At 41.5% G+C, this 14,181-nt stretch overlaps 1 protein-coding gene across 4 annotated transcripts in view; it reads left to right on the forward strand.

The window, feature by feature from the left end:
* Positions 1-2,048: 2,048 nt before the first annotated feature.
* The window catches only part of LOC137195785 (transcription factor COE1-A-like), a 94,087-nt gene continuing 81,954 nt past the window's right edge, over positions 2,049-14,181 (forward strand). For 3 of the 4 annotated variants that reach the window (XM_067608399.1, XM_067608401.1, XM_067608402.1), the window contains exons 1-5: positions 2,049-2,640; positions 3,430-3,586; positions 4,319-4,382; positions 5,577-5,632; positions 12,459-12,532. In XM_067608399.1, the coding sequence (XP_067464500.1) occupies positions 2,510-2,640; positions 3,430-3,586; positions 4,319-4,382; positions 5,577-5,632; positions 12,459-12,532 (482 nt within the window). In that variant the 5' untranslated portion in view covers positions 2,049-2,509. The remainder of the gene's footprint in view (positions 2,641-3,429; positions 3,587-4,318; positions 4,383-5,576; positions 5,633-12,458; positions 12,533-14,181) is intronic. The other variant, XM_067608400.1, reaches the window with a different exon arrangement.

Raw genomic sequence — 14,181 nt, forward strand, 5'->3', positions numbered from 1 at the left:
AAAGGCTCCTGTTGGACTCAAAATGATCATTTTTGCGTATGTTTGAGTTTCTTATTATTAAGACAATTTCTTCATCTCACTTTTGGAAATCTCCAGTATAACAATTCAATATTCATGTAGATTATGTGACGCTTAAATCAACTTTTTCAGTTGCCTTTTCACATTGTGCACTGCAGCCTCGTGTGATACAATAATCCAACAGGATTTGAGTCTCGTTTTAGATACATCTCTGATGTTCAAACCTGCCTTTGACCTCAATTAAAAATCTGAAATCTGTCTATATAGATAATATCCCTTCCTAACAATTTACCTTTAAATATTTTGAGGCCTAATTCTATAATCTGCAAGAGAATATACAACAGATTAAGTCTTGTGTCATTATGTATGAGTGGAGATGCCGAGATGAATCTCTTCTTTAATATCTTTAAATGAGCTGACACACACATTTAGCCCTCACCGATCAGATCTTGTCAACACTCCTTCATTCACTCATATTTTCCCTCTCAGCTGTATACGTGCTGCTGTCTCTCTCCCTCTATAAGCAGGAAACTGGAGCATAAAAGACTCTTATTCTCCATAATCAAGGTCAAGAGCGTTTTTCAATATAACCTTTGGGAATTAAAGCCTGGAACAGCGCCAGCTCGCCCTGCCAATCATTTCCACAGCCGGCTGAATAATACAAAAGTTGTTGACCTTTTGCACCTTAACAGATCAATAGCTTTATTTATTTATTATTATTAAAAAAAAGAGTTCACAGAATTATCTATTAATATTTGTATTTTGTCTGGATCTCCTCTCTGCGGCGTGATGAATTGTTTCAAATAACAGATGGTGCTGGAGGGAGAGACAAAGCGGGAAAATCTGGTAGCAATTATCCTCAATTATGTTCATTGTTATTTCGAGCTAATTATTGTTATTGTCACTTTTGTTTGTGCGTCTTGCGGCGTTATAGCCTGCAATAAGCAGGCCTACGGAGGACAATGGGGAGCAGGGATATGTTGTGACGATGAAATATGGCTTTTATAATTGAGCCTCGGCAGCTGCTCTAAATAAAACTAAAGATGTAAATGTACAGGCAGAGGTTTCATATCAAATTCCCCCAAATGTCTCTAGATCACATTTGTCTAATAGCGGGCCTAAAGACTGTTTGATACGAGCTAAATATCCATAGTTTTGCACTTCTTTAATTTTCATTTTTGAGGCATTAAACCTTCATTACGCACTGAGCCCAAGATTTAATTTGGTTATTTGAATTTGACAGAAACCTGGAAGTCTGAAAGCTGCAGTACTTGCTGTGAAAAAGGTTTTTTTTTAATGAATGAAAAACAAATAGAACATTGTATTTCTATGCCTTAAAGTTCCAGTCAAATCTTGTAAATTTTTAATCTTTCCATGCTTTGATATTTTAGGTAATGAGGTCGTGATTGTCCTGCAACCGAGAAATATCCATCCTGCTGAAGTGCCATTTAGCAAACTATTCCAGCAGGATCATGACTCTGCTCTGCACGGAACTTCCCCTCCAGTCAATTGTCAGTGTTGTGTCGCGCACCAGAATTAATGTTGTAGCTATAGATAAGAGTTTTTGCAAGGACAGAGGGGACCCCGGACAGGACAGAGGACAGAGGAGGACAGAGCTGCATGGGGCGGACCTGACTCCACTCTCGCCTTTGTTTGGGGGCGGCTCCTCTCCTCTCCTCTCCTCTCTTCTCCTCCAGTCTTGTCCCCTCCTCTCCTCTCCTCCGGTCCCCTCCCCTCTTCCCCTCCCTTCCCATCCTAGCTCCCTCTCTTCCCCCGGGGCGGGAGAAGCCCGTGTTTGGTTCTCAGAGAGAGTCCTTTGGGAAGAGTCACAAAGCGTTTCTCCTCAGAGAGAGAGAGAGAGAGAGAGAGAGAGAGAAAGAGAGAGAGAGAGAGAGAGAGAGAGAGAGAGAGAGAGAGAGAGAGAGAAGCGCAGCGGCGAGAGAGAGCGGAGCCATCCGGAGGAAGCAGCGCTGCTCTGGACACCACAGACCTCAACACGTCCCGGACCGCTGGACTGAGGGCGAAGAAGAGATAGTAAAGAGCGAAAAGAGGAAGACACACGTGTCAGATAATGATGACATCTCATCTGGGTGCTAGCTGATCTCTCTTTTCTCTCTGACAGCTCAAACTGTGGATCTCTAAGCGCATCAGGAGTGACTTTTTAACAGCTTTCCACACTGGGTCACTCCACTTCCTGCAGTCCTTCTGGCGATATAAATCGTGTTTTTAAGAGTTTGGACACTATTTCGATATGATTTCCCCTCCGTTTTAGCACCCACTCTCTGCTCAGGACAAGAAGGGATAAAAGAGTCCACTGCTTGATTTCTAGCGAAGCGCGCAGCAGCAGCAGCAGCAGCAGCAGCAGCAGAGAGCGCACCCACGTTGCTCCTCTTGAATCAGAGTGACGGATCCACGGGAGAACAAGTGCACAGCCAGGCGAGGAGAGACATTAGAAACGGAGGGACAGGCACCGAGCCACGGAGATTTGTTCATGTTCGGGATCCAGGAGAGCATCCAGAGAAGCGGCAGCAGCCTGAAGGAGGAGCCGCTGGGAGGCATGAACGCTGTCCGGAGCTGGATGCAGGGGGGCGGCGTGCTGGACGCCAACACGGCCGCCCAAAGGTGAGCTTTTGCCCGTGTCGGAGGAGACACGCTGCCATCCTCCTCCTGCATTTACCAAAAATCATGGAAACAACGTGATTTTTTTTCTTCTCCTGTGTCAAGACTCCACAGCCGCCTGTGCAGGACATGAGGCTGTGTTGATGCTGCTGTCTGTTCGGCGCTGTCCGGAGAAAGAAACCTGGATTTAACTGCTGCTAGGATGATTTGGGAAATTGATATTCTTATGCGGAATGATACACCAGCACATTGAATAGCCTAGTTAATTTTAAGACAACGCACTAATATAGGCTAATTTCAACATGTGTTTGTGCCACAGATTTTTACGCACAAAGCTCATATTATGTCCGTTTTACTTGGCTGAGATTTAATGAAGCCAAAAGGACAAAATAAATAAATCATGGGTGTTTAAAATTTAGACAAATTTTTTTTACATGTTGCCTTTTTTTTTAAATAAACAAAGTTGTATTCAAGGGGAACAAAAATCTCCCCTTTGGTGCACAGAGTCAGTGATGTCAAGGTGAATAAATCATGATCTCATGAATATAAATAGATTTGATTATATTTTCAGAAAATCTTTTTGGGAGTTTTGGGAGTTTTTCATAAAATAGCCTCTCTGGAAAATCATTAAGATCTTCAAGATCAGCCTTAAAAGGTTCAAATCAAGCAAATTAAATAAATGTACACAGCTTATAGGCCTTCATATTTTTAAAACCTTATGTTTCCAAAGTTAAACTACTGTAGCCTCCACACCATCCTAACACCGACTCATCCGCGCCTGTGTGTCCGCAGTGGAGTGGGTCTGGCCCGGGCTCACTTTGAGAAGCAGCCGCCCTCCAACCTGCGGAAGTCCAACTTCTTCCACTTCGTTCTGGCTCTGTACGACCGGCAGGGTCAGCCGGTGGAGATTGAGAGGACCAACTTCGTGGACTTCATCGAGAAAGAAAAGGTTGGTGCAGAAACTCAAACTCATATTATTCTCGTTAATTAATATCCTGAAGGATTATTTATAATTTAGATTTTCTCAAGGCTTGATTATTCCATTGCTGTGTCACTGATTTTTGTTTATTATCACGTTTTACATAATTACAGTAACTTATCAATGTTTACTGTAATTAAAAATAACAATTATTACTAGCCTATTATTTGACTGTTATTATTATTATTATTATAGCCATCTTGTTGCTAAAATGATATATTTATAATAGTAAACAATAAATGCACACTGTAATTCAACTATACTGTAATTCATAAACCTCCTTCGATCCATTTGTGCATTTGACAAATAGAACAAAAATCCCTTTCGACATTGAAATGGTTTTAATTTACAGCTCTTTTCAACACAACCACTTTTCTACATAAACAACGGCGGGGCGACCGGTCTCCTCATCAGTTATGACACCGTTTAAATTAGCTGAAATTTACTGTTGGAATTTATTTGCCCTGCAAACATAACCGGTGATTACAGAGGAATTAAAAAGCCACAATAACAGCATGATGATTACACACGGTAGAAATTACAAGGCTGCCCCCGCTGTGAACATAAATCACGTTTATTTAAGTATTCAATAACTTGGATATATTCCGCAGGCCTACATCTGCAGAGACGTGCTTTAAAAAAAAAAACAAAAACATCCTAAAATGTTCAATAAACAGCTCAGTGTTTGTTGTGTGTGTTAAGGAGACGAGCGGAGAAAAGACCAATAACGGGATTCATTACCGGCTGCAGCTCCTGTACAGTAACGGTGAGTGAGGAGCCTGACACTCAAACACTCCTACACTTTATTTAACCAAATCAGCTTGAGGAAGAGAACAAATTCACAGTGACTAGCTGATGTTTTTTTTAGATTTAAATATGGATAAATGTGTATTTTCCTGGAAGCAGTGAGCTGAAGTGTTGCAGAAGGCCAACAGGCTGCCACAACTTGCAGAAACTGCACTTGTAGTGTTTGACAGTTATGTAATTTCTGGATTAATTTCACTGTTTCTGAGCAAGTGTTGCAAGTGATTTATTTAGCTGCTTTGTCATTGTCTCTAAATGAGTTTATCCATATTGAAGTGTTGCTGTCAATGTGGCTGTATGTTGTGCTGTTCAGGCCTATCAGACTCTCTCTCAGCTGGGAGGGAAACTATACAAACTGGCAGGGATATCACAGCTCCAGCCTCCTCTGGGATTAAGACATGTGGGCAATTAAAAGCTACAATTTGTGCTTTGTGATTATTGATTTGATATCTCTGGAAATGTTATGTTGCACCAACAAAACAGTATGAGAGTTTAATGGGTTCTGGGTGTTCGAATCACTGTTTTTTTTTTATTGTATCATAACTGGAGCAGAGAGTGTAACGACAGAGGATGTTGTACAAATTGTAAATCTTATGGTAATTTTATGATTTTGGGCTATAAAAATAAAATTGACTTGACTTTACTTAGGCTCAGTATTACAATAAAAAACACAGAAATTTAGTAACATTGATTGTCACGGTGTGAAGTGATGAACAGCTACTGGCTGATCTTTAATACACACACTCGAGCTTCCAAAGTGCAACACTTTTCACTTGTGACCCCTTAAATGAGGCGATGTCAGGTTGCCTGTGTCAACCACAAAATGATTATTCCTTCTCAGATTGTCTTAAAATGATTTCAAGAGGCCTAAAGAGGTAAATTTATTAAGAGGAATGTATTAAAAACAAAGATTATAAAAAGTAAAAAAAAATACATATAATTTTACATATATGTTAATCATCTGCCGGGCCTTAAGATTTATATTTCAACTCTCTTGGGAGGGTCTTGACCCCCAGGTTGAGAACTACTGAGCTACTCCTGGAATAATTAATCTTTACCTGATTTGACTGAACATGATTATTAATGTGTGTGTGTTGTGCTTGTCAAAATCAAATGTCGAGTTTATGATTTCCTCTCTTCTCCTGCGTCCCAACAGGCATCAGAACAGAGCAGGACTTTTATGTTCGACTCATAGACTCCATGACTAAACAGGTAAACACACATTTTAACTCACACACACACACACTCACACACTCTCACAGCAGTCTGTCACCTCTCCTGTTACCTCTCTGACAATGAGCTGCTCCACTGATCCGCCTGTACTCCGCCGCCCTCCTCTATCTGCATGCACTTGCACACACACACACACACACACACAAAAACTGAGTGTTTATGTATGTGTGTGTCTGTGGGTGGGTGTGTGTGTGTGTGTGTGTGGGTGGGGGGCACGCACACTGCATGGCTTCAGGCGTTTTTTTGCCTGTACTTCTCTCGCTGTGATTAGAGCAAGGAGGCAGCGAGCGGGTGTTGAGGAACAGGAGCGTAATTCTGCTGCTCACAGTAGGAAGTGGAAAGATATAACGGCACCTCTGGGATTTGGTGTGCTGAGCAGCAAGCGTTTTCTGATCAGATCCAATTTTTCTGTTAATGTTTGTGTTTTTGTTTATATGTACTGTACGTTTATGAGCGAGAGACGGAGAGAGTATGCAGGGAGAGAAAAGAGAGACAACAGATAGAGGACAGACAGACAGACAGTTTTGTGCTCAATGTTCTTCAGGTAAACAGTCAGACTGAAGATTTTTCGTTTTGTTTTTGCACAAGAAACAGAGAGTGAGCGTTTTCTACGTGGTGTAATGCATTGTGTATGTGTGTGTGTGGCGAGATATATGGAGCCACACTATGCACTGAATACTTGCTAATGTGACTCCAGGCCCTGATAGGGTGTCACATTGCTGCCGCCGCCGCGCTGCACCACATGCTGAGTGTGTGTTTGTGTGAGTGTCTGTCTCTGGCAGGCCTAAGAGACCACACTGTTCCCTAATAACACTGTTTAGCTTGAGCCTGGTGGGGTAACAGACCGGCACGCACACACACACACACACACACACACACACACACAGTCAGTCGGGCTTTGCTGCCAGTGGAAGGTCCAGAGAGAAAAAAATTTTGACCCCTTAAAACACACCCACCCACACACATACACACAGAGTTGTGTTTCCATCACTTCAGAGGACATTACATTGACCTACATTAATTTCTTGGAGACTTATCCTAACCTTAACATAACCCTGAACTAACCTTAACTTTAAACCAAGTCTTCACCCTAAAATTAATGATTTACGGTAAGGGGACTTTGCTTTTTGTCCCCCTAAGGGAGGCGAGTCCCCACAACATGAGGAATAGCTGGTCCACAGTTGAACATGTGCGGCTTTGCCTAAGTGCCTTTATACTGAATACCTGCATGTGCTCTTTGCCATTTGTTTTCCTCTTATTCTCTCTCTAAAACTCCTGCCACCACACGCACACACACACACACATACATATACACAGACCGACACTCATGCAGGCAGATTCCTCAGCGTCTTGGGGAAAAATGACTTTTCCTTTTCAAACATAAAATCTCTTTATGCTGGATAAAAAAACAGCCGTTATGTGTGTGTGTGTGTGTGTGTGATTCACAGCGGTAAAGCAATGGAACACTAACAGGTGGTCAAACCAAAACAGCCGTGTGGTTGGCTTCACTGGTCAGTGATGTCATGGCCACTTTCTCTCTCACCGCACACACACACACACACTCACACGCACACGCACACACACACACATACACTGCTGGTCTGCCACTCATTGTTCCCAGTTACTGTTTTCTTTAGGAAAAAACAGAGTTTGCATTGCCGTTTACTAAAACTTAATTCACCATTAAAGACACGCTGTGATCCATACACCAAAATTCAAAACACATGACTGGAATCTTCTGTCATTCCCGAACTGATTGGCGGCCTTTTAACCAGTAATATAGTGTTTAACAGTAGACAATAGCTAAGTTGTTCATGTTTCAGACGCTGTTAAAGATTTTTTCTACATCCGTCAAGTTTGTCAACTGAATACCAGTTCCTGGTCTGGAAGTAAGAATATTCAAAACCATATTGACATAATTCAAAATGATCAGCTCAGCAGCTCTACAATCTGCTGAGCTGTTCACTGCACGCTGCACATTTTTAAAAAGCGATGTAACATTGATTTAATATTTCTGTTTTTAGCAGACTCTAACAAACACAATTTCCCACAATCCCAAGATGTTTGAGGTTTTAACGTCGCCAGCTTGACTCACAGAGGTCATTCAAGTGGTTTTAAAGACGAGACGACCTCAAAAGAATAGAAAGAGGTGAAGTTTAGGAGAAGGAAGGATGAGGGTGAAGCAATTTAGATAAATTATAATATTATATAAACTTCACAATGGGTTCAAATACTAATAGCAAGTGCTGCAGATACTAATTCCATGTAAAATATAAATAGTAAACTTTGTTTTTTCAGAAAGACAGATGACAAAAAACCTCAATGAGAGATTACATTGAGGCACAAAAGTTAGTGGAGCCGCAGCTTGTCTGCAAGTGATGTCAGAACTTTTTCTCTCTATGTTTCTGAACACGATTCATTCAATAACATACGAAATTCTTATTTTTTTTCTCAATTACTGTGCACACATGGATGCATTTTATATGGTCAAAAATGACAAAGGTGCCTTTAAAATGCAGACTTCCAGCTTTGGTTGTTGATCATTGCTGTCCAGTATTCAAATCTGTAAAAGTAAGGTCTAATGTTCTGCTATTTAATGTTGGATGTGCTACAGGATGATATTATTTGTATCATGTTGAGAATATTACTGAGTGCTGCTCTATAAGGTTAATATCACTGATTCTGTTTATCGATGATTCTACTGCCAGGAAACTAACAATGTTTGGCACTTAATTCCTATCCTGCTATTTCTTCATATCTATTCTTTATTGTGTGTGCGTGCACTGAGAGGACCAGAACTGATTGTGTAAAGTGGAGGAGAAGAACGTCTCCTACTCTTCAAAAAAAAGCAAGACTTGGTGTCGGTTGATCACGACTCTGTCCCGGAGAATAAAACGTCTGTCACTGTGGCCTTGTCGGATCACTAGCTCTCTAGTCGACCTGACACTAACGCAGGAGGAAGTGTGTTCCCCTGCTTATCGCCGCCTTGTTTACACGCCGCGCATGTCACGCAACTTCAAAGGCTGGAGGAGAGAGCGGCAGAGATGCTGTATGAAAGGCTCGGTAGAGGCGGAGGAGAGGGAGGAGACAGAGGAGGAAAAAGGCAGATGAAAGAGAAGAGAGGAGCGGAGCAGACGAGGTGACAGAGTGATGAAGACAAACGGAGGCCGGGACGGTGTAGAGGAATTTACACACTTAGCCAAGAGCCTGTCATAGAGGGTAGATTTAATTGATTCTGGTAGTCATTTTTTTCTAGCTTGGACCTTCAGATGGCCCAGGTTGCCAAGTTGGACAGAGCAAGCGTTCTCAGGAACTTAACACATTTAGAAGTTTGATCTAGCAGTTTATGATCCACAAAATCAGTGAGATCATGGTGCAGTTAAATGGACCCCAAATAGGGTCTAAATAGGGTCAGAACAAAGCAAGGATTAGGCTACTAGATTTTTGCCCAGGTCTGGTGCAGAAGGAGATGAGTCAACATTATGAAAAGCAAGGACTCAGTAAGGAAAGAACTCCAAAGGGAAAAAATGACCTGCTAACGTTACGATCAACCAGGATAAAGGAAGCATGGTTAATATGAGTTGTTATGTGTGTGTTTCTATTCTGTCTATTGCAGAGTTATTAGAGGGAGGTGATAGTTTTAAGAAACTTTAAAAAAGTGAACACATATAAGGATTTATTGACCTCTCCTGTGACTTTGGAGGAAAGCACAGTTACGTCAGTCCTAATTCTGTTCATAAAGATAAATGCCTTCACCTGGCCCAAGGTGAGAGGGTTTTCTTCTTTGTCTTTGTGTGTGTGAGAGAGAGACAGAGCAAACAAAAGAGCAAAAGTACAAAAAAAGAGAGAAGAAAAGAGAGGTTGAGATGAGATTGATTCATATTTGTCCAGGGTAGAAAGCAAGTTTAAAGGAAGTTGCCTGGCCCACTCTTTTCCCAGGGCACAATGAGCAGGTCTAATCAGAGACAGGAATATGGCTTCTACGGTACATTTCCTCTTCAAATCCTGTCTGTTTTATCTTTTTAGTACAGTTCCCACAGTCAGATTTGATTTCATTAAACCGCAATTGAGGGAAAATTTTACAGTTTGAATATTGATGGAGAGGGATTAGAGAAGCTATTTCAAATGGCTGTTGGATCAACCTTTATGTTGTGTCAACAGGAGCTTCTTTGCTTTGGCCGAGGTCAAAGAAATGAAAGGTTTTCAGTCTGGATATCTGCGTATCTTGCTCTCTGCATAGACTTATTTGCTTCCCATTTGGCTGACATTGCACATCAGCCCCTACTCTGCCATTATGTCCGTCATCATACAGCTTCTGAAGTGGTTCTTTTGGAAATATTAGCTTAGCACTAGCTCTGTCTACCTTAAGCTGCACTAACTGAGTGAGACACATTAAACATACTCATGCCTGCATTGACTGGGCATGCACATCTCTACGGTTTTGGACCACAAAGAACCCTTAAGGCTCCAGGATCATGTCTCGCTACATTTTCAGCAGGTGGTTTTCAACTGGAATATATGCACATGCATGAAAGATTACAACTGACAAGGGCCCAGGGCCCTGAAGCAAATGGGGGCTCCAATTCCAGAAACGCAGAGGGTCCCCGAGACAACTAGCTATTAGTATGAAATGCTTTAGGCTACAACAATATTATAATGGGGCCTTTAGACTGTGTAGCCGCTGTTGCTGCCCTCCATTAATGCTGCAGAGCTCAAAGCTAGTTTTTGGGGGCCACGTAGGCTGTAGTTCCTACAAATGAGGGACTCGGTCTACAGTCTCAGCTCATGTTAGGGCCCATGGGACATGCTCGCCCTGGGGCTCCTGGTGGGACAGTCCAGGCTCACGTCAAGATGAGATTTATACAATATTACTCTCTAAAGGGACATTTTTGGCATTTTTATATGCTATGATGTCAGATGTGTATGTTAAACATTGTCAAATTTCCAAAATTTTAGGTGAACGTGTGTAAAAATGCTCCAAAATGCTCAAAGTTAACACTACTTCCTCCTCGTGATGACATCAGATTATTCGTGCATGCCCACAAATAGCCGTCTGTTCTATAGCCTTTGTTGCTAAGGTTGTACACATTGTCTGCTCGCATATTTCGGATCGATTCTGGCTCAAACATGTGTGGATGTATTTGAGTTTCCATTTTCGAGCAAAGAATGAGTAAAAGAAGTCAAATCCTACTGTTAGTGTTTTTTTACATTTACGTGCGTGATATGTCCCCTTTAGAGCGCCTCTCCTTTGTCTTCCTATCTACTTCTTCAAACAACCTCATCATCTGTCAGTTCTTTGAGCCCAATTTTTCCAAATGGCAAAACATCTTCACTGTCTTTCCTGCACAGAATGGTGCAGTGCGAAGGAATGACAGGACAGGAACAGAGCTGGATTCCTGAGGAGTTCAGAATTGAGTTTTTGGAGCTGTTAAGTTCCTGTTTGACACTTGATAACCTTTATAGATCAGTAAGACTGAGGATTCATAATATGTGAATGTGTATAATCAGTGTTAGTGAGTCACTGTTTTCAGTTTTCCACATATGACATTAGTAAATGTTTTGCAGATTGTTAGGATTTCACTGAGCTAAATGACCATAATTTCCTAAAAGTGTGAATAAACCTAAACTTATGTTCCCTTGATGGCAGCAGGTAGTGTGAAACCCAGCTGAAGACTATGATAGAGGACACTGAAACTTCTTTATTGTTTCGTGAGAAAAGTGAACTCGTCACTCATTGAAACTCGCTGCAGTTTGGAACGACAGATCAAACAGACTGGAGTAGACCATAGACAGACAGGGCATGTGTGCTGATTGATAGATATGTTAGTGGTGTGTGACTTGTGCTGTCGCTTTATGCTGAGCTTCCTTTAAAAGAGGATTATTGTATAACTGAAAAACTGTAAAGCTGAAGCCCTTTAATAAACTGTGGCCACTGCGAATACACAACTTATTCTTTGGAGCATCAGACGTCAGAGATTCACCTGATCAGCATGTGAGCAGATGCAACATGGTCGTTATTTTGTGGATTTTCTAAAACACACCTCGTTCACAGGTGTGTATGTGTGTGTGTGTGTGTGTGTGTGTGTGGAGGGAGGGGGGGTTGACAGACACCCCATGCAGAGACAATGAGTGTGAGTGTGTGCAGAGGTGTTGCTGCTGAACTATGTGTTCTTTGAGGTGAAGTGGGAATTAACCTGTTAATCAAACAACACCCCGATGTCACTGCCTTAAACTGATGAAAGAAAATATACATATATCACAGCTACACTACTAAAAAAACACAATCTTCCCAGTTTGACATCGTCATTGTGTTGTTCCACAGTGCAGCTCTGCAAAATATAACCATCTGTGTGCAGTGGTCTGAAAAACATGCAAATATGTTTTCATGCATTCATGCACTGATGCAGACAATGACTGGCATCTATCAGAGTGTCTGAAAAATGTGCTCAGGTTAACACATATCTTATTAAGTTAGAAGTAATTTCTGGAAGTGTTCCTGTAATTATATCTTTTGAGAATAGAAGAGTAGGAAGACAATAAAGTGATGTTTTTGTGTATTTGTCCTATTTATAATGTTATTCACTGTTTAGGTTTGCTTTTTAATTAACAGATATATTGATCCAATTCTACTCATGACTTTGGATTTCACAGTTTATCACAATTTAATGAAGGAACACACTTGAAACCAACATCATATCAGGGATAGAGAAGACTATTTTCTGGATTTGAGCTGCTTGTTTATTCTGTTTTTCTGTCTGTCTGCTAACGATGTATTTTCTTTTCCTCTCTGTTTCTTTCTTTTCAGGCGATTGTTTATGAAGGCCAAGACAAGAACCCAGAGATGTGCAGAGTGCTGCTGACACATGAGATCATGTGCAGGTGAGAGTGACTGCATCACATGTAATCCTTCCTCAGCTCACGTCCATCCTCATCACAAAAACCTTCCGGCTCCTCTCCTCTCCTCGCCCCTCTTCCCTTGATCCCCTTTACTTCTGCAACATACTTTAATTTGCAGAAACTTCCCACCAATCACCTCTCTGTACTCGAAACATTCCTTATTTTGTCACCCTCATTAACCCCCCAACACATACACACCCAGACGCAGACATACACATGAAGCCGTATCAGTTGAGGAAGATGGGTTTTAGCTATCAGAGTTGTTGCTTTAATTATAATCTAAAGATGAATTTCTTCAGAAGTAGGTTGGGAGGAAAGAGTTCTATTTATGGAGGCATTTTACCAACCTATCCTATACAATAGAAAATGTGTGTGTGGATGCATGTGCGGTATGTGTGTGTGTGTGTGTGTGTGACGCCTGGTTAATTAGGACACAGAGAAACTCATTAGTCAATCTGAACCCTCCTGTTGTTTCATGGCTAACAAATGGGCCTTCCTCCACAATCTGACTATAAAATATAGGCAGGGACTCACACTCACACACACACACACACACACACACGCACACACAAGTATGCATATGCATGCTCGCTCACGCACACCGCAGTTATAAAAATTCAAATTTAGCACATGAATTAAGTTGTTCTTATTCCCTGACCTTGTCACTGAACAACTTTAACTGTAACAATATAAATTGGGGTTCATCTATATGCACAAGCAGGGATTTTAGCTGTGAAATCAGGCGCACTAATATTTTATTCTATAGCTCAGGCTGTTCAGCTGCAGACGTTTATGGAAAACCCATTGAAATTCTGATTTACAAGGAATTTATAAATAAATTGTGTTTGGCAACATATTTTATCGTAAATTATTGTTGTTCATCATGTGTGGAATAGAGGATATATAATGTATATATACATACAGTATATATGAATTTGTACAGTAGAAAGCCGTCCACGCTGCATCTGTCCTGCAGGCTTGTTCAAAATATTCCTCCGAGGGAGCAACAGTGCAGCAAGTATGACTTCTGCAGTGAGTGTAGACACTCGCTTGTCTGCAACAGCCGCTGGGGTCAAAGTTACGGCTGTTGCCTCATGTTCTCACATGCTGATTCTGCAGCGGGGGCCTCACACACAACACACAACGCAGAACACACACACAAAGAGCTCAGAGCGTCCATTAATCAGTGTGGCTCATTGTCATGATGGTGCTATTAGCCATATGCTCCCAGCCAATCTGCCACCGCACAGCCCTGAGTGGCAAACCTGGTTGGAGCTCTGGCACGAACAGAAGGAAGGTTTTTCTCCAGAATAGATGGAGGAGGCTGCTGTGCTGTGTGTATCATGTGTTTTTAGAACAAATGTTGGTTCGTCTCTCTGTATTTCAGATGATGATGATGATGGCTTCATCCTGTGAAATGCTGGTTAGTGAATAATAGTAATTGCTTCTTGAAAATGAGGGGTACTTTCGTATTTGATACCTCTTTGGGGAATAGTACTCATGGATAATCAATTATATTTATTATTTCTTACGAAATTACAACAAAGAAAACAGCAGACTGTGAGCAAATACAGATGAAAAGAAACCTTTAGTGGCCCTGAAACTTCCAATTAGGACAGACAGGCAGGCAG

Source organism: Thunnus thynnus, chromosome 13 (genome assembly GCF_963924715.1).
Source record: "Thunnus thynnus chromosome 13, fThuThy2.1, whole genome shotgun sequence".
NCBI classification, from domain to species: domain Eukaryota; kingdom Metazoa; phylum Chordata; class Actinopteri; order Scombriformes; family Scombridae; genus Thunnus; species Thunnus thynnus.